This window comes from Populus trichocarpa, chromosome 7 (assembly GCF_000002775.5).
Source record: "Populus trichocarpa isolate Nisqually-1 chromosome 7, P.trichocarpa_v4.1, whole genome shotgun sequence".
In the NCBI taxonomy this organism is placed as follows: domain Eukaryota; kingdom Viridiplantae; phylum Streptophyta; class Magnoliopsida; order Malpighiales; family Salicaceae; genus Populus; species Populus trichocarpa.
This window is the reverse complement of record NC_037291.2, coordinates 1,608,453-1,634,139: the sequence shown is the minus strand read 5'-3', so window position 1 is coordinate 1,634,139 and position 25,687 is coordinate 1,608,453. Positions and strand designations below refer to the sequence as shown.

General features: G+C 31.4%; 1 protein-coding gene across 1 annotated transcript; it reads left to right on the top strand.

Annotated features, from left to right (window-relative positions):
* The first annotated feature begins 15,125 nt into the window (after positions 1-15,125).
* Positions 15,126-22,138, top strand: LOC7495494 (toMV susceptible protein tm-1(GCR26)). Its single transcript, XM_024605619.2, has 11 exons — positions 15,126-15,291; positions 16,055-16,363; positions 17,090-17,196; positions 17,608-18,264; positions 18,397-18,603; positions 19,439-19,654; positions 19,784-20,000; positions 20,241-20,488; positions 20,994-21,172; positions 21,291-21,544; positions 21,674-22,138. The coding sequence occupies exons 1-11, from the start codon at positions 15,207-15,209 to the stop codon at positions 21,823-21,825; spliced, it is 2,631 nt and encodes an 876-aa protein (XP_024461387.2). The 5' UTR covers positions 15,126-15,206; the 3' UTR covers positions 21,826-22,138.
* The last annotated feature ends 3,549 nt before the right edge of the window (positions 22,139-25,687 follow it).

Sequence of the window (25,687 nt, the reverse complement as noted above, 5' to 3'; positions counted from 1 at the left end):
AAAACAAGATTTGTAACGGATAAATACCTTTTATTTTCTTTATTTATGAGAATCAATGAGATTGAGGGACCGGATTACAACGCTTCTTAATTTTTCTTAATTAATCATAATTAATGCATAAACTCTACAGTCATCGTCTAACCAGGGATTATAACACTCCTTTCTTAAACTGCAAACGATGTTTTTCATTGAAGTAAATTAGACTGGTTCTTCCCATTAGTCATCCACTCTTAGTTCCTAGCTAGAGTACTTGTGTACTGTTAATATTCCAGGACAGAAAGAAACGACAGATAGATAAGAACAGAAACTTGTTTGGTTAAGAGGATAAAAATATTTAGAAACAATAACATAAAATAAATTTATTCATGATAAAAACGTTTAAGTGAATTTAAATCAATTTAAAATAAAAAACACAATTAATGTGAAATGAATGGTCTATCTCAATCTTGCAAGCATGATCTCTGAGCCAGATTCATGTATGTGGTGCTCAATTTTCTTGCAACCATTCATGAATCTGGCATTTTCATTCATCCTGCATGTGTAATGAATGGACAAGGGCCTTCGCTGCTATTACACCAGATTTTTAGGACAAGTAACACGCAGACGCAGATCATTTGTTTTGTCAATTAAATCCTTGTGATTCAAGAACTACAATCGACTCCTTGAGATTTGACAAACATGACATCATTGGCCCACGGACACACTCGAAGATGAAGGATAATGTGGTTTATTATAAGTTAAAATTCTCAAAAAAACCAAGAATATTACAATAATGATCAAAATAAATCTTCTAAACATAGGTTAATCATCCAAACTAAAAACCCTTGAAATCATAGACGTCCTGAGTTTAATAAAAAAACTAAATTATCAATTTAATATTAAATAATGAAAAAAATATATATATCAACATGTGTCGCCTGCAAAAGAAAAGGATCTCGAATAGAAAATCTAATAATCACGCCTATTATATAATATTTTTTGCATAGGACTTAGGTTCTTTTTTGCAGAGGACTTAGGTTCTTTTCTTTTTTGCAAAGGACTTGGGTTCTTTGTTGCAAAGGACTTAGGTTCTTTTATCGTTGACCAAAGATAAGAAAGACGGAGACTGCCTTAGCACAAGTACGAGGATCTCCTTCTAGGTTCGCGTTTATCTGTATGTTTTAAAAAAAAAATTAATTTTTTTTTTTTAAAAAGTACTTTAATTTTTTTTAAAAATACTTTTAAAACACAAAAATAAACATGAATTTAGATTTTTATTTTATTTTTTTCTTTGTTTAAAATTAATATTTTTTATTTTTTTAAATTATTTTGATGCGCTGATATCAAAAATAATTTTTAAAAAAAAAAATTATTTTAATATATTTTTTAAAAATAATACTTTGAAAAATCAATCACGCAATAAAATGATGAATTGTTGCCGTGAAAAAACCATTTGATACGTGAAGGACATTTTTTTGGGAAAAAAAAGAAAGAGTATAAATTCATTGTTTGAATGCTCGGTAAATCACACCTATTATATAATATTTTTTTAAAATGATTTTATATTATTTTAAGATGTGTTTGGGAGTGTTTTTATTTCTGTTTTTGGATGTTTTTAGTTTGAAAATATATTAAATTATTTTTTTAATGTTTTTTTTCTGATTTTAATATCTTAATATCAAAAATAAAAAATATTTTAGTATATTTTTAAATAAAAAAATTATTTTAAAAAATGCTTGAACTACAGTTCAAAAAATACACTTATTAATATTTTTGTTGAACAAAGATTAGAAAGACGGAAACACCGATGTGTCGTACTCTCTCGAGGAGGTCATCATAAGAAAGCAAAATCTTTCCGGTTCAAGTCCGTTGAGTGAAGAATTGGGTTTAGGAAGAAGAGAGCGATGGGGAATCATCTCTGTTCTGCTGCCTCTGCCGCTTCTTTTCTTGTCTTCCTATGCAACGCTTTCTCGTTTCTACTATGATAGAGAGAGGCCTGGTCAGGTTTGTTTGGCATCTATGCCTCCTGCCCTCCACCAAACAGTATGGGAGCCTCCTCTATCACAAGCATCGCCTTCTCCAAACAGTCTGCTGGGCCATTCATCACACGTTCATCACGACGTTCTTGTTCGTATTAGAGAGTCGTCAATGGCATTAATTCATAAAGAAAAGAAAAAGGTATTTGTGACGGATAAAATACCTTTTCTTGTCTTTATTTATGAGAATCAATGAAATGTCATAATGGAATTATGAGACTACACGCTTCGTTATCTTAATTAAGCATAAACTCTATAGTAATCCTCTAACTGTGATTTAAAAAAAATATTATTTTAATATATTTATAAATAAAATATATTTTTAAAAAACAAGTATTATCACATTAAAAAACCCACTCAAAAAGATATTTTTCATTAAAGTAAATTAGACTGGTTGTCTTCATTAGCTATCCACTCTTAGCTTCTTAGAGTTGTGTACGGTTAATATTCCATTCCATGATAGAAATGACATATATGAAAGGGAATTTGATTAATGTTTCGAAATAAAAATAACAAATACAAGAAATTGTTTGGTTAAAAGTGCAATTTTGGTTAAAACTTGTTCACATCTGGGAACAGTTTTTCATCGTCATTTCTCTGAGCTCGTCCTCAATGATGTATGCTCATTTCAATTATCGAGAAGGTAAAACAACGCTGGAGTTTGGAGATCATAGAACAAAGAAAGACTATTATTTTACAACTCCTAATCTTGAAGATACATAAATTAATTGTGTTTTTAATTTCATTACACAGAAATTAAAAAACAAATGATGAATTACAAAGAAGAGCCAAAAGAAATAGAAAAATCTCCATTCCCCAATAAAATTTGGACTCTCTCTTGAAATTAAAGTTGAAAATAATATTTTAAAAATACCCACATGTTATCATAAATACTATTTTTACCCGAATCTTTTAATATATATATATATATATATATATATATATATATATATATATATATATATATATATATTACTTGGGCAGTGTGGATGATGACTGTTTTTTAAACTAAATGCAAAGTAACTAAGATTATTAATTGAATTTATTTTCACGTATATTTTAAATAATATAACTAAATTCAATTATGAATTAATTAGTATTTTATTTTAAATATAAAAATTATAATAAATTATTAATTCAATTCAATTTAGCATGTAATGTTTTTTATTTGCAATGTGAACTAACATTTTTTTTCCAAAATCTTTTAGAGAGGATAGTGTTTTGGACGATATTCTTGTCAAAGAACCATCTCAACCCAATAGCTTAAACTGTTAGGTGAGGTCCCAGGATATGATTTATATTATTCTCTAACACACCCTCTCAAGTGAAAGTCTTTTGAGCTTGAAACTTGCACAGACCCACTTTACCCTGTGCTTAATTTTTATCAAATAAATAGGGATAATAAGATTCAAACTCGTAACCGCTTGGTCATCAAGGCTCTGATATCATGTCAAAAAATCATCTCAACTCAATAGTTTAAGCTGTTAGGTAAAGTCCCAGAATATAATTTATATTATTATGTAAGAATTCTATCCCTTTTCACTCTACTTAATGAAGTATTTGAATTCTTAAAAGAAAATGATACAAAAACTTGTGTCCAACTTGTAGCTAGAAAACAAAACAGTTTATATTGGGAAGCAAAACTCCGTTCTAAAGTGACAACATATAACAGATACCCCCCCCCCCCCTCCTCGAAAAGGATGTCTCGAGAACTAGGGAAGGAGAAGATTCTTGACCACATGACAGAGAGATCCCTTGAGATGGGAATTCTTGCGTTCATACAGTAGCTCGAGCGAGGAAAACTGTCGTGATTGGGCATGGGAAAGATACCAACAAAGAAAAGCATCATAGAGGAGGGAAAAAGAGGAGCTTTCACACTTGCATTATTCAAGGAACGAGACGTGCGGTGAACACATACGGAACTCTCGTAAAGGCATGAGAAATCGTCCTTATAATTTCCACTGTTCGACGACAGTGTCCCCATTTTCTTTGGAAATTGACGATAGCAAACTTTATAACCACAAAATGACTATTGTCGTACTCGAATATTGATGCTGACAATATCGCAAATCACATGAAAGTTGTAGAGCTTATTCATGAAAGATGAAGGGCATCACACATGATTCACGAACTTTGCTGGACAGTACTATAACGAGAAATTATGACTAAATTTCCTAGCAACTTAGAGGGTTTAGCAGCTGTGTCTTTTATCCTCTTCAAATCTATGCCATTTTCTTAAATGTTTTTGGCCATTTTAATGGGATCATCAAGCTGTAATGAGAGAGATAGCCCGTATAAAGCACTCGTATTATGGAGATCAGAAAGTGGCGACAAAGATAGAAACAAGTTCTTGCTTAATCAAAGGGAGGATATTCTCAAGCAACCAGTGCTAGCCCGCCATCTCTGGGCATGTTTTGATCTCATGTTTACATGTATGATTTCGATAAATGAAAACAACAAACATGCAATCAATTATTTATTATCACTAAAAAACCAATTAAAAGAATTAATAATAATTAATGGAAAGAAGGCGATATAATTCTGATATTTTTTTTTTTAATACATGTTGAAGAATCATGAACAGCTTCTAAGTGAGATAGATATAATCAATAAAAAATTAATATAAAGTATTAACTATCAAATCCTTGATATAATTAATCAATGTTGATATCATTTTAAAGAAAAAAAAACCAGTGATATATATCAACTCTAGAGTTTCAGTGTTGGTGTCATTACAATTTTTAAAAACTATGCAGCTTAGATTGATTAAATATTAATTATCAAACCTCCATTATTATTTTCCTATAAAATTTCATGAATAATAATTATTTTTGTAAAATAACAACTATTTCTTATATTAATTTTGAATAAATAAACAAAATCATTGGAAAAATGAAAAATAATATTTATTTTTTTGAGGTTGTTTGAAAAATATAAATAATCTTTTATTATTTAAGGAATGTTGATATTTAGCAAATATAAAAAAACGATATAAAAAAAAAAGAGAGTAGAAAGTTAGGCTAGGGTGCACGCATGGCCCGTGCGTAGCCAAGAGCTCCTTTTTTCGTTAAACAAAATGACAGATGAAGCGTAGTCCACGAATGACTAGCAATGCCACGAATGAGTACGATGAAGCGTAGTCCACGAATGACTAGCAATGCCACTGTGGCAACTTCCGATGAAGCGTAGTCCACGAATGACTAGCAATGCCACGAATGACTACGATGAAGCGTAGTCCACGAATGACTACGATGAAGCGCAGTCCACGAATGACTAGGATTGTTGTTCCCAAATTCACTTAAAAAGTTACTTTGATCCTTTTACTTTATAATTTGACTCTTTATAAGTTCCTTTAGTTTTTTAAAAATGTTTCATCTAAAACTTTATTGCTCTTGTTTTTTAGTTCCGGACTTGAGGTTGAATAAAGAAAGTTACCTGGTCTTATTTCACCTTCAAATTTAAGATTGGATTGTTTTTTAGGTTATTTGAAAACATAAATGAGTTTATTTAGATTTAAAAAGTGTTTTTGCATAAAAAAATAGTTAAAAATAAAATTTTAGATGTAAAACACATTTGCCGACTTTTTAAGCTGGAATCTGGACACAAGAGGTGACATGTCACCTGGTATTTTTTTTTAAGATAAAAAGCAAGGATGGATAATACGTCATTTGTCCTTTAAAAAAAAATTAAAGACCCAAACACATAGGCTTAGGCGGCAAACTCATGTGCTTTTAGGTCTTTTTTTGTTCTTTGAGTTTTTTTTCAATTTAATTATGTTGGGTTTTTTTAAAAAAAATTATTCTTCAATATTTACGTAGTTTTTAATTGGTTTTCATGATTTTTTTTACTTTATTTGAAGTTAATATGATTTCAAATAAATTTATGTTATTTTGTTTATCCTTGGTTTTATGAATATTTATTTAAACATTGATGAATTAAAAAAAATCATCAATGCCCGAATAATCCTCAAACCTAAAAGTAATGTCCACTAACCCATCAAGTTACAAGTGACACCCACTATTTTGTTAGTAGATTATTCTACCTGAGGGACACTTAGGTTTATTTTGTTGGTTAACTGATATAGCCTACCAATCCAATCATAAAATTCTATCTCTATTAATTTTTAATTTTTATATCAACAATATAATTTTTATATCCAATTTAGTGGGTAGCACGATTCAAGTTCCGTGTTACGTATTTTAACTAGATTACAAAACCATTCAAGATTGATTCTTGATATTTTTTAATAAAATAAAATAATATTATTTTTATTAAAGAAATAAAAAATAAATAGTTAATAAGTAGCAATTTGTTTTTTAATATGATTTTATAAAGTCAATTAAATTACCAAATCAATTTATTAGATCACTCGGGATTTTACCTTTTGTTTTTTACCGGTTGCCTTGTTAGTTGGAAACCGTCCTTTCCATTTTTTATGTCTAGCTACTCCATTATTTTTTAGTGACTAGGTGCTGACGTGGGATGTCTAGCTAATAAGTTAATGAGTCAAATCGACAGAGAAAAAACCAAAAGACAGCTAATACGGTTCTCGATTGATATCTGGTTTTTGCTCTAATTTGGAAACAAAATTTATAACTGATATATTTTTATGGGAATAAGATCGAGGATTAACAACATATTTTTATTAATTAATTATAATACATTCATGGATAAAAATACATTACTCTATTTTTCTTTCTTAAAAATATAGATAATGATTATTTTTCAAAAAAAAATTTATTTTAAAAAAATTAAAATAATATATATTTTTATTTTTTAAAATTAATTTTTAACATTAACACATTAAAATAATTCAAAAATAGTAAAAAAAATAAATTTAAAGTAAAACAAATTAATTCTAATAAAAAAAGGGTTAAAATTCACTTTTAAACATCCTTTTATTTCTTTATGATAATGATATCTATTTTTACAGTCCCCAATAAGCGTAGCGTGATGGAAAAGGGTTTAAGATCTACACGGCAGGTCTTCAGTTAGAGTCAGGGCGTGCATCTCTTGTAAGAGCCTGGGACAGCCGGGGTTTTACTCGCTCATCTAGGCCCACAAAGGGCGCTTTTCGAGAGGTGAGGTTTCCTCAAATCCAAAAAAAAAAAAAAGATATCCATTTTTGCATGATAATTATTTTTTTCTAAAAAAAAGAATTTTTTTTTAATGACAAAAAAAAAAAGCAATCCCTTGAAATGGGAATCCATGCATTCGCACATTAGCTCGTGGGAAATTGTCTTCATTGGAACGTGAAACATAGTGCATACAATATAATTTATATTATTGTTTTAGTACATCATCAAACAACGTTAAAATCAAACATGAAACATTAGGTGTATTTATGTTGACAATGCGCTTAGATTGATTGGTGTTCCGTATATGACGGGGGGACATCACACATGATCCACAATTCTTTAATTATTTATTTATTTATTTATTTTGAAAAATTGGATTCCTAGCTCGGTGTTTACTTTATATATAAAGACTATATGCTCTAGACCGTAATGGTCTTCGTTTATAATGTATATCTCTTTTGTTTTTATCATTGTTTTTATTTTGATAGTCATTAAAGAAAATGATAGATTTTTTTATTTATTTTGCTAATGAGTATAATATTTCCACTGACATCAGTCCTCTCTTTCTATATATTAAGATGCATGTAACAAATATATATATATATATATATATATATATATATATATATATATATATAATCTATGTTCAAACTTGTAGAAAAATCAAAATAATTGACTCCTTAAGGTTTGAGAACCATGGAATAATTGGGCCCACCCATTATCTATCCAAAATTAGAGAAATTTGAACACGCATTAAGAAAAAAATTGCAAACATTTGGAATCATAAATTTATTTATTTTTCATGAACCAGATGTTCAAATAAATCGACTACTTACATAACAGTAAACATTAGGTCTTTCATATCCACACACACTAGAGAGTTAAAGGGGAAAAAAAAATTAAAAGGCACAACTCTTCAAAAATAATATAGGAATGGTATTTTAGCCATTACGGTATTTTAGCCATTCACTTCTAACTTTTGAATCTTTTCTTTTGCATGTGATTGAGTTTTTCATTAAAATTTAGCATATATTTATTCCATTTTCTCTCTTTTAAGTCAGGGTTCAGGACGGAGCCTACTCATCTTGCCATTAGAAAATAAAAAAAATACAAAAATCAATAATATATATATATATATATATATATATATATAATCAAAAAAAAATATAATGGTTATGCTTTGTTACCATATTAAATAATTCAAATAAATAATAATAAATATATATATATATATAAGCTATAGTTGCATTGATATTGCATGATGTGATCACAATAATCAAAAGAAATAAGTTTAACCTAAGATTATATATAGGTTAAATTAAAAAAATATATTTTTTATTTTTAATAAATAAAATAAAATAACCTTATATTTTTTATTGCATGATAATATTTTTTTGTTATTAAAAGAAGATGTTTCATAAACTCTAGAAGTAGAAACTTTTTTATCAAATGACAGAAAGCAATCCCTTGAAATGGGAATCTATGCATCCGTACATTATTTAATTTGTGGGAAATTGTTCTGCTTGGATACGGGAAAGATAAAAGCGAGGAAAAGCTTCATAAAGTGTGTGTGTGTGTGTGTGTGTGTGTGTGTGTAAAAGTAATTGAATGAGCTTTTGCATTTGGCATTAGTTAAGGAATTAAATTGATGGGGTCGTCACCAACGATTCACAATATTTCTGCTCGATTTATGCATGAGTTATAGAAGTGAAAAAACATAATTAAAAAACTGATTAAATCAAGAAAATTAAATTATAGATAAAACTGATTAAAAAAAATTAAAAAAAAATCAGTTTAATTTAATTTTGATTTGAAGAGATAGAAACCAAGTGAATCAGACCTACACTGACCCAACAAAGCCTACAATAAACCAACTATAAAAACATTGCAAAATAGCATTTTCAATTTTAAAACCCTAACCTAAAACAAAACAGAAGTAGCCTCCAACACCAATACTTTCCTTATTACTAGAAAATTAATAAATATAAACGGACAGACAAATAAAATATTTTCATTGATAGATTGCGGTGAATTTTTCTTACTGAATATGCCCTAACAATATTCATCAATAAACACCGACAAAAATATTCTTTCTGTATATATTAAGGGAATTATAGTGGGGAAAAAAACAAAAAAAAAACCAAATAGTATAATGACGTGTTATTTTTACAGATAGACACACCACAAATTTAAATTTGTCATTAAATCCGTTTACCTTCAATAATATTTAATTTATAACTTGTCAAGCGACTCTCCTCCCTTCTTCCCTCATTTCTTTTTTTTTCCTCTCTATTTTTCCCTTCAACAAACAATACAACCTCTTCCTCTAATTTTAACACAAATCAACCTCCCACTACAAATCCAGTCACACTAACACTCAGTTTGTCAGCATTCTTGTTTTAATTCAAATTTTATTGAGGATTTCTTACCTCAAGTAAGCAAAACTACCCATTTTTTATTTGAACTAAATTTTAAAATGTTAATTTTTATTGTATATTCTTGTAATATATGTATTTTGTTTGGGTGTTTATTTGTTTTATAGTTTTTTTTCTATAAAAATTTGTTGTATGAATGTATGATTTGTATATGTTAGAGTTTGTTTGAGATTTTGTAAAGTTGTATTTATTTATAAATTGATGAAATTTATTTTGAATTTATGACTTATGTGTTTTGTGATGAAATAAATAATACTTTATTAATAAATTTATTTTATATTTTATTAATTTTTTTTATAGGCGATCATTAGTAAATCTACCAATAAAATTATTATCAATAAATTTTTTGACAGATCGCAAATCATCACTGATAATTATTTTAATAGATTAAAAATATAACAAAAAAATAATACCCGGAGGAAAATCTAAAAATTCTGCTAATGACTCTATCCCTGACTCGCCTCCACCCTCCTTCCTCTCTCCCAACCAGCAAAGCTGACAACACGCCATAACCCTCCTCCATAGCACTTATTTAGCACTACACCACCACCCTCTCTCCTCTCTCTCGCCCACCAGAGTTGAAGGAATAAATGATGGGTACGGGATAAAAAGGAGACATGATGAAATCGCAAGTAATGGATGCTTCAGGTACAGTGGTTTTTAGAAAATCAAAGCTTCAATATCTTGAACCAGACTTCAAGGTCATTAATTCATGTTAGTTTATAATTTAAACAGAACCTAACAAGAGTATTTTCTCTTGAATCTTTTGGTGGTGTTTCCTTAATTCGAATGGAGGAGTTAAAGAAGTTGAATGGAGTAGAAAACCTGGAAGAGAGCAAGCTTATATTCATTTGTTCTGGTTTTTTTTATTTAGGGTGTGGAATAGGTAACGTTTGTTTTTGTATTTTAAAAGTAATTTTTTTAAAAATTAAATTTTTTATAGTTTTTATACAATTATTAATATTTTTTTTAGTATTTTCAGATCATTTTGATGCTAAAAATAATTTTTTTAAAATAAAATGAAATATTATTTTGATATATTTTTGAGTGAAAAGCATTTTAAAAAGCAACCGATTGAATATTTTAATTTGTGCAGATTTTAAAAACAAGGTTTAGGCTTTTTTTAATTTACAAAACAAATATGTTCAAATGTATGTTTAACTATTAAGAAAATGAAGCAAAGGAAAAATTTAGTCTAACCGGATCGGTTAGAATTTTTGACCCGAACCAAACTTGAACGGACCAGATCGTGAAAACCAGTAAATTAGTTTACTATTCATTTCTATGTAATAGGTCAAAATTCTTGAATTAACAAAAACTTTAAAATTGTGGAAGAACCCTTCTAGCAAACAACTAGTTTTGTTGCTCGCTCTTCGTCTAGAGGTCAAATTATTTTTTTATACAAGAAATAATATTTATGTATTGAAATAGAGTTAAAAAAAAACATAAAAAACCAATTATGATAAAATATGTAACAATGCTAATTAAAATTAAGCTAACATAGGATATTTTGTTAAATTCATGGTCCAGATTGTATGACTGGAACAACCCAATAAAAAAATAAAGAGATTCATAAAGCTTTTTTTAAAAAAAAATATGTTAACTTGTTAAACTCGTGACCGGAGTTATTAGACTTGAAACATCTAATGTAAAAAAGTTATAAAGTTAAATTCCCAATAAATAAAATATTAAATGATAAAATTAAAAAAAATCACATAAAAAAACTGAAAAAAATATTAATTCAAAGAATAACGATTAAAATTATTATTACTACAATTATTGATATGTAATATCATAATTGTTGTTGTTATTATTATTATTATTATTATTATTGTTTTGGAGATAAAATAAAACTAACCAACTGAGATGAGTAATTGCGAGAAAATATATTTATTGAAAAGAAATTGATAAAATCAAAGGTACTTAAAAGATCAAATGAAATTAACTTCTTTTTTGTACCCTTTCCCCTTCTAGAATTTAGAATCATAACGTGGACTGTGTTACACGCGATTCACGTCCAAGGACATGATATATGTATGGTCTGCGTTAGTATGGCTTCTTGAGCAAATTATTTTTAAGGAAGCAAGTCCTTCATACATGGAAATGGAATTATAATACAGTTTATAAAACGGAATAAGGATTTTTCTGGGAGAAGAAGGAGGAGGAGGAGGAGGAGGAGGAGGAGGAGGAGGTATATGACGCATGAATTAGAGCTTGCATTTGTCAACCTCAAATATGACTTATAAAAGCAATATATTTGGACACGTTTTTGTAAGGGTTGTTTTTTAAAGTATTGTTTTGCTTGGAAATATATTAAAATAATATTTTTATTTTTTAAAAAATTATTTTTAATATCAGTAAATTAAAATAATTTAAAAATATATAAAAAAAATTAAAGTAAAGAAATTAAAAAATATATATATTATTTTTAAAACATATAAATAAACAATCCTTTTAAAATTCAAATCAGAGTGTTTTTCTTTAATTTTTGTAGAGGGTCCCATCCTTGGAATTTATTTTCCTACAGGAGAAGGCGTCCCTTCCCTCCACAGTCATTCTTTATTGCCTTCCTTGCGAGAAAATCTTCTATGAAAAGCTCAGAAAAGAGCCCAACGTCGCATCCATTGTAACAATACGTGGTGTTTCAGTAGTAAAAATTTAGGATTAAGAGGTTTGTTTTTTCTGTAGTTTCAGGTTAGAGTCCCGTGGTTGCTCATATGATGATCATTGGAGGCTTACATAATCGTTAACTTCAGGACCTGTAAAATTAGTTGAGATACCGCAATCTGGCCGAACACCAACATTAACCTTAAAAAAAAAAAAAAAGTTCTCAGCATGAGAAATTATGTTTTTGGAATTCAAACACAACTTGGTCTTATTTTCTGTACACCTTTCCAATCAATCACTTTTGTAAGACATGTGTTTTTTATGTTTTTAGAATTTAACCACAACTTGGTCTTATTTTCTGTACACCTTTCCAATCAATCAGCATGAGAAATTATGTTTTTAATGTCCTTTGGTAACGCTTTCCACATCTTCAAGGCTTTGGCTTTGAAATGTCTTTTACAAGGCATGTTTAACTGCTACCACGCACGATGAAACCAGGTACTACTACACATTTACGTGAAAAAAACTAGGATTTAATGAAAAACATAAAAACAAAACAATTGAAATTAAAAAAGAAAAAGGGGGAGCAAAAATTGAAAAGGAAAAAAGAAAAAAAAAACTTGGAGCTCAATACTTGGGACTCACACATCTAATATCAAAATTCACCATAAAACCATTGGTGTGAAGATCGGATGAGAGAGTTTTGCTTTCTCCCTGGTCCATGACTGTTGACAATAGTGGGTTGTCGTTTTAGGTGCGAGTTTTGGACTTATCTTTTTTTCTCAAGCGTTTAAGGCCCAAACAAGAATTCTCCCTATTTCTTAGATTGTGAACCCAACACTTCTTACTCCTAAGTATTCAATCCATAGTTTTGAAACCCGGCCCGGTCTGGCAGGTCAACCCGGCCCGGGTTTAAGAAAAAATAGGAAAAGTCAAAACCCGGGGTGACTCGGTCAAAAACCTGGTTGCAACCCATTGATTTTTTTTTTTACTAAAACGACGTTGTTTTGATTTTAAAAAAAAATCAGAATTGACCCGGGTGACCCGGTGACTCGGTCAAAACCCGGAACCCGGGCTTTGGACCGGGACGGGTTTAAAAACTATGATTGAATCCCAATTTCTTCTTACTTCTTTCTTCTTTCTTCTTTCTCTTTTCTTTTTCATTTTTTTCTTCATTTTCTTATATTTTTTAATTAGAATTCACTTGTTGCCACTTGTCACAAGATTAATAAACTCCTCCTTACACAACATACTAAATTAATAACATATACTTAAATTGAATAAAAACAAAATATCAATACCTCAAACATGTAAAATTGAGATACTCAAATAAAAAAAAAATAGTACAAAAATAGAAACCAAGCATGCACTTTTATTTATTGTAGTGTGTTAGAACTTAAATATAAAATATTTTAAACCGAACCTTTTTTATATCAAGTATGGAAGTGATTAAAAGAGAAAGGATTACTTTTGTTTGTATTGACAATGCCTAAATATTATCTCAGCATTCAAAAACAATAAATAAATAAATAAATAAATACATACATCCATAAAATTATGCATTGCTGGCTGCAGCAGATGTCAACTTTCATTTTAAGTGAGGTAAAGGTTTGTTTGTTTGCATAACTTTTGACTTTGAATCGTAATTCAAAAGTTGTTTTTCATAAATAATATATTATAAAAATATGTTGAAAAAACGTCGAGTTAGAAATATATTTGGTAAAAATAACTCAAAGCAACCTTTTTAAAGAATGAATATAATATAGAATTTTAACTTTTTACTAAAATAAAATTTTAACTTGATTTTGCAACAATTTTTTTATTTAAGTTAAAAGTTAATTTTAACCAAACATTCTTAGAACTTTTTTTAAGTGGGTGTGTCTTTTATATATATATATATCACCTTTTTTTTTTAAGACATAGAATCCTATTTACATATTTATAATTTATTAAGGTGGAGTAAATAGATATTAAAAATATCATAGTAAATAGAAAAAAAAATACACAACAGGATGATTTTACATGGTTCAACCATAATTAACAAAAATGATAAATATTTTTATTATAGTTGAACAAATACAGTTCTAGAAAATTCTTGCCAAGCACATGCACCAAACCCTAACACACGTAATTATAAGGAATACTTCTTAGCCCTACCGAGTAGATGGTTATCGCAGTCATAATTTTACAACTTTTCCAAAATCTCAGTCATAACCAATCACAAGCTCATAAGACTTTCATTGTTAAAACTCGTACAATTATAATTAAAATTAATGCCAACTCTCAACAAAACTCAATATTATAATGTCGAGTTCAAACCACTAAACATTAGTAATTCTAATCCTTAGCATTGGGAAATGACCAAAGAGGAGTAGTGTATTTTGTGGGATTTTCCTTTATTGAGTAAAAGAAAAAAGAGGAAAAAATTATATATATATATATATATTAATTCTTCCTCCTCGGATGATCACAAAGGGTTCTTCATGAAAAAGAAGAGGAAAAAACATTAACCGGGCCTGAAAAATTTATCTATCATCTCAAGCTAATGAGATAAAATAGAACTCCTCCAAAAATATATACACACAAACTTGTCAACTAGTAACATAAGATATTAAAGACACTGGCCCAAGGATCAATTGCTTGTTTTTAGTGGCATCTGCAATTATTTCGACTTTCAATAGATAATCAGATGATTAAAATCCTCCAAATCTTAGTTTTATCATTCAAATCATCATCCCATCTTGATAATTAATTGTTTCTTTTTGAAGGATCGATGAACAGTATTTGGCTGTTAGCTTGCTAATTGTGATGGCAACTTGTATTGTAAATCAAGGTCGTCGCCGCTACTCAAGACTAGAAATAGAAGAAGACAACTGGAGAAGGCTCAAAAAGTTCTCTACTTTTTTCTAGGAAGATGACCAACCCAATGATTCGTTACAACTGTTCGCTTCTTTATTGGACTTTTACTAATTTTAAAGTGTCATTGACGATACGAAGATCAATAAAAGCTAGTTTGAGAGGTTGAGCTTGGGAAAGAAAGAAAGAAAGAAAGAAATAGAGGGTTACTGATCATGGTACAGAGAACAGTCTTGAAGGTTGATATTTCATGCCAGAAATGCAAGACAAAGGTGCTCAAAGCTGTGTCTACACTTGAAGGTAAGCCCTACGTACATTTTGTTCTCCATTACTTTTATCATGTCTCCCTCCTCCTTGGATTGATTGATGCTCGTCCATTCACTGCATCATCCGAATCAAGAACTGACCCGTTGATTAGATTTGACATGACAACGCATTCAAGATGTGCTATACAATGACAACTCGTCCTCGCTCAATGAATACAAAACACGCATGCTTTAGCACATGGTGCAATCCAATAAATCAGTTCTAGTGCTGGATTATTAAAGTGGTACAAGAAGGGAGATGACTAAATCTTCAATCCTATGTTCTGGAGAGATTGGTTTTAAGAGATTGGATAGTTAGTTTTGGAGAATTTGATTGCAAATTAGTGGATAATTTCACACACGATATAGATTATTTGTGTTAAAAAAAATATATAAATTATATCTTGATATATCACTTAATAATTTAAATTTTTTAATTAAATTGGTTTTTTGATATATCATCATAATCTTGATGATCAAACAGTCACGAGTTTGAATTTTATTATTTCTATTTATTTGATAAAAATTAAATATAAAATAATATAAATATATATGAGTTTCAAGTTCAAATTTTTTTTCAAATTCTACTAATAATATATAATAATAATATAAATTTTTTTATAATAATATAAATATAAATTATATATTAAAATTTTATTTAATAACCGAAGCTTTTGACGAGATGGTCATGACAATACTAACGTCTCTTCTTCCTCCGACATCCTATTAATAGTCTTCAAATTCGACGTTATATGCAGGTGTAGATACGATCGAGGCTGACCAAGGAAAGGGAACATTAACAGTAACAGGAAATGCAGACCCATATGAGATAATACTGCGTACAAGAAAAACAGGGAAGCATGCAGAGGTAGTGAGCATTGGGCCACCTCCGGCGCCACCAAAACAGGATGGGCAAAAGAAGGCAGAAGAGAAAAAGCCTCAAGAGAAGAAGACTGAACAGAAGGCCCTGATCTATGATCCATGCGCATGCCCTCAGTGTCAGCCAGTGCTTCTCATGCCAATGCCGGTGGGTCGGTGTGATGAGCCCAACCCATCATGCTCCATCATGTGATCATTGATATGTCAACACAATTTATTATTGCCAAAGTTTTTTTTTATATGTTATGAAGATGTGGCACCATGTCATGTCATGTCATGTCATGTCATGTGGAGGCTTATTTCCCCTTTGCAAGGAAGATTTGCCTGGATCTCAACATAGAACATTGATGCCCGTCATTACAAAAAAAAAAAAAAAAAAAAAAAAATCTTGTCCATCTCATTCAGCCAATCCTATGCAATCTATATTTTATATTTTGCCAATAAAAATATCATGAGTATGCTTGACCTTGTTGATGCGCAGAGTATTTTTTTTTAATATTAATATATTAAAAAAATATTATTTTAATTTTTTTTAAAAATACTCTTAAAAAAAACATTACAAAAATAGAAATATCATGCGGTGCATTAAATTATTCGAACGCTACCTAAATGATTCTCACAGCACGAATTTGATTTTATTGTTTTTTTTATTAAAGAAAAATGGACTGCAAGCAATGTTTAATGGAAAAAAAAACAGAAAGAAGAAAAGACAGCAGTCACAGCACACAGAGAACAGCAGGAAAAATGAAGCCATATCAATGGTTACGTGGCGGCATCCAATAGTTCGTTGTCGCTGCTTTCCCACGCAATTTGGAAGCCGTTACATCGCACCCTTTCACAAAATTAAGATCTCTCACTCTAACTCAACAATAATTTTGAGTCTTTAACCCTCCAAAAAAACGAAATGGCCCATCTCCGCAAACCTCCTCGAGTTTTCTGTATTGGAACAGCTGATACTAAGCTTGACGAGCTCCTATTCCTCTCTGATTCAGTCAGATCCAATCTCAATTCTGCTTCTAAGGTACTTCACAGTTTAACTCACTTTTATGATCAATAGAAATTCTTCAGCAATGAAAGATACTGAGAAATCTTGGATTTTGATTTCTGGGTTTTCTTGTTGATTATAATGAAATGAGAGATGTTGCACTAACTTAACAAAACGTGGGGCTTGCTTGGAATGTGTGGTCTCACCTATTTGATGTAGCTTAGTCTCCACTTCTGTGATTAGTTAATGTAGTGCTGAATTGATATCATGTAGACAATATTAGCATGGCCCCTGTGCACGGATGATGCAATTGGGGACGAACCAAGGCGCGGGTCAAATATTTTGTTGGTTTGGTTACATTGACAGTCGTTGTTGTTCGGAGGTCTTAGTGCTTCATAGTTAGTGAATGAAGGGTTTGATTACTGAAATTTTTATCGGTGATTGCAGGTACAGGTAGTTGTTGTTGATGTTTCGGTTGGTAGCAAAGAGATTGAGAGTGTTGGAGACTTTGAGTTTGTGTCCAGAAAGGATCTTCTAGCTCCCTATCCTGGTCCAGCTGAAACAACACAAAATGTGCTTCCAGATGATAGAGGCCAAGCTATTGCTGTAATGAGTAGAGCTCTTAAGAATTTCTTAGAAAAAGCTCAAGTGGACGGTGCTCTTGCTGGATCTGTTGGTCTTGGAGGCAGTGGGGGCACATCTTTAATATCATCTGCTTTAAGGTCTCTTCCTATTGGATTGCCGAAAGTCATTGTAACTACTGTTGCTAGTGGTCAAACTGAACCTTACATTGGATCATCGGATTTGATACTCTTTCCATCTGTCGTCGATGTCTGTGGGATTAATAGTGTGAGTAGGGTTGTGTTATCGAATGCCGGTGCTGCTTTTGCTGGAATGGTGAATGGGAGGCTTGGGAGATCTAATGTTTATTCTAGTGATAATGAGAGGTTCACTGTTGGTTTAACCATGTTTGGAGTTACAACTCCGTGTGTGAATGCTGTGAAGGAAAGATTGGTAAAAGAAGGTTACGAGACCCTGGTTTTCCATGCCACTGGGACTGGGGGCAAGGCCATGGAATCACTTGTTAGAGAAGGACATATACAGGTATCTCTTCAAAATTCACTTGGTGTAGTCCAGTTCAGGATAGATTTGTACTTACTGTCACATGATTTTGGTTTTGTCTTTTGGTGATGTTGAATCTCTTGCAATTATTGTTTACCTTTTGGTTTTATTTAGGGTGTTCTAGACATTACGACCACTGAGGTTGCAGATTATGTAGTTGGAGGTGTTATGGCTTGCGATAGTTCCCGTTTTGATGCGATCATAGAGAAGAAGATTCCTTTAGTGTTGAGTGTAGGAGCCTTGGACATGGTCAACTTTGGTGCTAAGAATACCATACCTTCTAATTTTCAGCAAAGAAAGATTTATGTCCACAATGAGCAGGTAATAAGTTGCCATTAACCTAGGCTTTCTCCTTTCACATGTTATTCTTGCATATATTTTAGTATTGAATACCTAACATCTCAATCACAAGATGCTAGAGAAGATTGTGCTGAAGTTTTGTTTGATTGGTTTTATTGCTTGACTCAATTCAATTAAGTGTTAATCCTGAACTAGCTGGCATCAGTCACTCAAATTATTTTCCTTCATTTTTCCTGTCAACTATCTTACTTTCCATGAAATGTCTTAAAAACGATGAATTCTTTCTAATAATTTCTGTCTTTCTAATAATTTCTATCTGCAACTGTTTTCTTTTGCTTCTGCAACTTTTACCTCAAGTTTGTTACTGCTATTTCAAGAGTTTGTTTGCTGAGCTTCTTGTGGATCAATGTCAATCCCCTTCTCTGCATCATTTACTAAAGCCGTAACCTCATTATTGCCTATCCTAGCAAAACTGATCATCAGAACCATTGTTAACCATTGGTAATTAAAGTACATTCTCAAAATACTGATATCAATGACTGTGGCAATAGGTGCATGATTTGGTAGTGCATCAAATATGCCTAGATAATAGGATTTCTCTTACTTCTGAATCCCAAACAATTCGATTTGGGATCAATACCCAAAGACTGAAGATCATATCTTCAAGTTGTTTTCCATTTCTATGTTTGTAGCCTACAGTAGCTTCATTAACATTACCTACCAAGTAAAGGGCTTGTTTAGGAATATTACTAATTTCATGCCACAATATAAATGGCAAATGAGAGTAACCCAATCTGTGGCCTTTCACTCAGTACAGGTTTTCTGATGTCTTTTCCATATGTATTGTCAATTTCAGGTCTCAATCATGCGAACCACAGTTGATGAGAATAAGAAGTTTGCTGGTTTTATAGCCGATAAGCTCAACAAATCATCATCAAAGGTCCGTGTATGCCTGCCACTAAAGGGTATCTCAGCTTTGGATTCCCCTGACAAACCCTTTCATGATCCTGAGGCTACTGATACTCTACTAACTGAACTACAGAAGCTTATACTAACAACAGAAGATCGGCAGGTACTGTTGTTGCTTGTTAATGATGCATGTTGGTTCCAACCTTCTATTAACGCTTCAGTTTCTTGTCCATTCTTATCTCATTTGCTGTCCATCATGATTTACCTGATAAATTTCAGTTTGTTGTAACAGGTAAAGGTGTATCCTTATCACATCAATGACCCTGAGTTTGCAGATGCATTGGTTGACACATTCTTAGAGATTAGTTTGGGTAAGCCTAAGTGTTCCACTCATCTCCAAAATCCTGTTTCTGAACCCAATCTGGAGCTTCAGGACGTTTCCAATCTGAATTCGTCAAGCTGTGAGACCATTTGTTACAGCCCAAGCAACTATCCAGACGCAAGACCAGGTTATAGTCAAAAACATTTCATGTTGGATTTTATCAGTCATTAATGAAATGAGAAATTACACCTTGTCTAAACGATGCATTATTGAATTGTTTGGAAAGTTTTGATTGCAAGTTAGCAACAGGTACCTTCATTTTGTAACTCAAAGAAACTTCCATAAACGTTATTATGGATGCATATAGATTATGAATAGTGGAAAATTTGTATAAATTCTAACCAATAACGAACTAATACTGTGACAGAGACTTTACAGAAGACGCAGGCAATATTGCAGCATCTCAAAGATCAAATAGATAAAGGATTTCCCATAATTGGAGCTGGTGCAGGGACCGGTATATCAGCAAAGTTTGAAGAAGCAGGTGGTGTTGATTTAATAGTACTGTACAACTCAGGACGCTTTCGCATGGCAGGAAGGGGCTCTTTAGCTGGTTTATTGCCTTTTGCTGATGCAAATGCTATAGTAATTGACATGGCCAATGAAGTCTTACCAGTAAGTTTCTAAATGTTTCTTAAAGAGAAGTGAAACCAAATTTTCATTTCACCTGTCTGAATTATAGAGGTTCTGCCTTTTGTTGACTGCCATTGTTTAAGCTTAGAAAATGGTAACTAAGTATGAACTCATTTTGAAACTTCGTTGGAGAAGGCATTTAGGAAATCAAAATTTGATGTGTGATGGTTATAGATAAGAGAGGGTGACAAACAGCCTCTCTGTTATTTCATGTTTCGTATATCATCAAACCTGGATTTCTGTTTAGAGCTGGGGTCTGAATAAGCAGAATGTCCTATGTTGAAGTTACTACTATAGCAGTTCTTACAAATTAAGGTGGACTACAGAACATGTAATCAAGTTTGACCTCTCTGCTGAAAATGGTGCTACCCCCTCTCATGTAATCTGTCTCAGTAGGCATCTAAGTTGGCAATGCATTGTTTTTATGATTTTATTTTTTATCAAGGTTATTGTTGCCAGCTTTAAACCTAACTAAAAGAATTTATAGGTTGTCAAGGAGGTGCCGGTTCTTGCTGGAGTATGTGGAACTGATCCTTTCCGCCGAATGGATTACTTCTTAAAGCAGGTGGAATCAATTGGGTTCTGTGGGGTGCAAAATTTTCCAACTGTTGGGCTTTTTGATGGTAATTTTAGACAAAATCTTGAAGAGACAGGAATGGGATATGGGTATGACTCAGACTATGTCACCGAGAGAGTCCCATACTAAGTTTTTATCAGATTCTTCTCTTATTAGTCTATCTATTGAATCTAATTGCCATGTTTTTTCAACTCTACTAATGGCCAGATTGGAGGTCCAGATGATTGAAAAGGCACATAAAATGGGTCTCTTGACAACTCCATATGCTTTTAATGAAAGTGAAGCCAGGGAAATGGCAAAAGTTGGTGCTGATATTATTGTTGCTCATATGGGGCTGACTACATCTGGGTCTATTGGTGCAAAAACAGCTGTCTCATTAGATGAAAGTGTGTTTCAGGTGCAAGCTATTGCAGATGCTGCACATAAGATCAACCCCAATGTCATTGTGCTGTGTCATGGAGGTACTCTTTGCTGGTGGTTTTAAACTCGTGATATGTTATTTTTAGAGTTTACTGAATGTTTCATTTTACTTGTAAGGTAACCCCAACGTTGACTTATAGGCTTATAAAGATCTCTTGATGGCTTTGCAGGCCCCATTTCTGGACCCAAAGAAGCAGAATTTATATTGAATAGAACCAAGGGAGTTCATGGATTCTATGGTGCATCAAGCATGGAGAGACTGCCTGTTGAACAAGCCATTACCAGCACAATGAAACAGTACAAATCAATTTCCATCAAATGAATGCCAAGGCAGGATGTCTATTGTAGGTCATTATCATGTCCTCCTTCAGTGTTACCCTTTCTGTCCCTGCCTGGAGAATGAGAAGAAATATGTGTAGCCTGATATGAACCTGATATGAAGTTCAAAATCTGCTCTTCCTTTTCCGCTATGTACGAGTCGTGTAGAATTGCATGACTTTCTACTCTTCTTTAAAACATGTGCATATGCTGAAATGTAATGCAAGATATTGATGAGCTTGGAGTTTTCTTTGGCTAGGCATTTTATTTTGATTAAAAGCAAGGACCCCAGACCATTTTACCAGGTCATTCCTTTCTCCTCTCTCTTAATTTCGTGCTAATAATAGTGCAAGTTGTGCTTCAATCCTCTTCTCAACAAATCTTTTTGCTAGGATTGATTAACAGTCACAGGCGAAGCAGAAATACTACACAAACTTGTAACATTTGAACCACAACACAGCGAACCATATCAGATTTTTGAAGTGCTTTCTGCTGTTTGGTGATAAGAGTATCGAAAAATGAAAGAAAAAAAGAACCCCATTTAAGATACTGATACTGAGATTTCTCATATTCGGTCACCAGATTGGTGTTTCATATTTTGGTGGCAAATTGTCATACCATTTGATGTGTGACATTCATTTGCTGTCACCACTAGAAGCCAACAATTCAAGCGTGCTAGTTCTTCGATTCTTTAATTCAATTCTTTGTTTGATATCAATTTAGACAGGTATACTCGATGTGATGTAACAACAACCACCTTTTAAAGCTATTAGTCCATATTAAACTTTGTATTGGCAGCGGGAGCCTTGACATGTTCTTCTTTGGAAGTTAGTGTTTGCTAGTGCGGTGTTGTGGTGATTCAACACCGGTTGTTTTTTTAAAACAGGATCTTTGTGATGAGGAGTAAATAAAATAAAGAATTTTTGTTTTTTTTATGAAATCAAAGTTTCCATTTAATATTTTTATCTCTAGAAACCCTATCTAATCTAAAATTCTGAATAAAAAAAATTAGTTGTGTATAGGAAAAACATATTATTCCTAGTATACTTTACTTAAAATAATCTATATTGTTTATTTATCTAATGTAAATTAAAATATAATTATGTTTTCTAACCGTTAATCAATTTAATACATGGTTAAAGTAGGGCGCACTTTGTGGATGCTGTCTTTCCTTATTAGCCTCTGCCCAAACTTAAAGAGGGGAGGCATTAAGATTTACTGGGATTGAGCTAAGAAAAATGCTTTTATGTGTGCACAGTATGGGTTGTAGAATTTCATGACTTGTACACAACATTCCCTGGAATGTAACGAGTGGTGCTAACGATATGCAATCTCGAGTTCTCGAATGGTAAGTAATTAGTCATGCTAGCTTATTATAGCTATTAATCGTCTTGTGATATTTGTTTTTTTTTTTGAATTCTATGTATACCTCAACTAATCCCACAATTCTTCTTAAAATGATATGGGTTTTTTTTTTTTTTTTGATTTACGTGGGGTGTCCGGGCCAGCTTACGCGCACCACGACTATTCCCCACGGCCCACTGGACATCCTGCAAGCCCAGGAGCAGGTAAGGCACCGCGGGGGTGACAGACGTGCACATAGAGGGTCAAACCCGGGACGGGGGCGGAACAAGTCACACGGTTGACCACAGCAGCTAGACCCTCAATTGCAATATATCTCTAGTGCATAAACTATGTCAGAGATGAGAAATGTGTTTTGATCGTAGTGCTAAGTGCAATATATCTCTAGTGCATAAACTAAGGAAGTGGTGGAAGAAATTGAGGAGCGACAAAAGAAGAGTGCTGTAATGAAAAACAATCAGAGATGAGAAATGAATGAGAGAATGAAGATCTGAAACTTGAACTCTTTTCCTTGCGAGCTGTCCTTGTGCACGCGTGTCTGGCACTCTGGTACCCTGCCCATGTCAGACTCGGCTATATTTCAAAATTCCTAAACACTTCTAGCGGTTAAGTGTCTGTATCCACGCTGAGTATCTGATATTGAACATGATTGCTTAAAGGGAAGAACCAAAGTAACACCGAATCAAACTATTGATAAGAAAAGGAAGAACAGGAAGAAACGAAGTCGAATAGTAGTGCACAATTTTAAGCAGAAATACTGAATTGGATCATGTTTTCATGTTCTCGTAATAGATTAAGATAGGTGCTACCAGCATGATTTAATAATTCGTTCTTGGTGCCTAACTTTTACAGTTTTTCGTTGCCTTTCTAGATTCTTGGAAATGACAGGTAGAGGTTGTTGCTATCGAAGCTGTAGTGAGAAGGAGAACAAGCTGGATTTAGCAGATTTTATCTTTATGCCAAGCAAGGATGTTCTTGCCTGCTGTTTTAAATCCGCTGGGCAAGCCCTGAGTGTGCTTTCAGATGACAGAGGTGAAGCTGTTGGAAAAAGGAGTCAAGCACTAAGATATTTGTGGCCTGGCCTGGCCTCTCCTATCCAGGCTCGTGCCTTTCGGTAAGCTCATGGTCAGGCTTCTACCCTCGGATGGGCTAGTCCTTTGTATAATTTGTCTTGATGGGTTAAATATAACAAGTACAAGGATATAAAAATCTACTGAAAATGGTGTTTGGTCAAAACCTTTATTTGAAATTTTAATACTGAATTTTCTGGTCTATTTTAGTTTTTTCGTTGAGAGGTTTATGACTACTTAAATACATCAGAAATTAACTTTTACAAGATAAAAAAAAAAAAACTAGAATTCCAAGTTAAATGAAAAAAAACATAAAATCTAAAGCTAAAAATCCAAAAAGATAAATAATAATAATAATAATAATAATAATAATAAAATTGGCTTAAATAATATCTTCTAAGCTTAATTTAAAAGTCATCTGAATTTTATTTAGTTACAAATGAACTAACCCATTATAGAAATGAGCCTCTGATCAAATGTGCATATGATTTAATATTCAAATAATAAATTATATGATTGTTTATGTAGCACAAACAAGATTATTATTGGGTTTAACTTTATCCCATTAGTCTACAATGAAGTTATCTTGGAGTAAGACATCATCAACTGTGGATTATAATGCTACTCTATATATAATGTTTCTTCTTCTTCTTCGTTTTTTGCATCTTTTACTCTCTCTCTCTCTCTCTCTCTCTCTCTCTCTCTCTCTCTATATATATATATATATATATATATATATATATATATATATATATATATATATATATTCATTCCGGATGTAGAAAAACATGGGCCACAAGAGATTTGATTTTGACGCTGAGAGCATCTCGGGAAATACTATATAAAGAGTTAATTTGATAAAATAATTTTTTGAATAGTGTAAATATAGCATTTAAAAAACTATTTAGAAAAGTTAATTATATTTTAATATATTTTATGTTAAATTAATTTCAATATAATTAATTTTAATATAATTATATAACTAATTTAGGTATTTTATATGTAATATAATTATGATGTTATTAATTATATAATTAATATGAGTAATTTATAAAAATAATATAAAATTAATGAATTAATATGAAATTTAAAAGATATAATTTAAAATTTATTTATATGAATATTTTTAATTTTCAGTTTTATATGTTATTGTTAAAAATTTAATTTTTTAAAAGTAAATTCAAATTCAAACTTTGAAAAAAACCGCCAACATTTTAAATTTTGATTTTCAATTTTTTTTTTAAAAAATTCATTCTAAGATTTCAAAATTTGAAAAAATAATCCATCTATAAATATTCTCATATACCTTAACATTTTTTCTCGTCATTTTCTTCTCTCAAATCTTTATTATATTTCATTAAAATTCATCATGAATCAATTGTTGAACCAACTATAATTGCATGGCATGGGATGTTTATTGGTCATTATCGTGAA

Bases quoted from the DNA above. Each gene is read 5' to 3' on its own strand.
- LOC7495494 (XM_024605619.2), top strand. From the start codon at position 15,207: ATGGTACAGAGAACAGTCTTGAAGGTTGATATTTCATGCCAGAAATGC. The intron at 16,364-17,089 runs TGTGATCATTGA...AAATGGCCCATC, and splicing joins CAACCCATCATGCTCCATCA to TCCGCAAACCTCCTCGAGTT. The intron at 17,197-17,607 runs GTACTTCACAGT...CGGTGATTGCAG, and splicing joins ATCTCAATTCTGCTTCTAAG to GTACAGGTAGTTGTTGTTGA.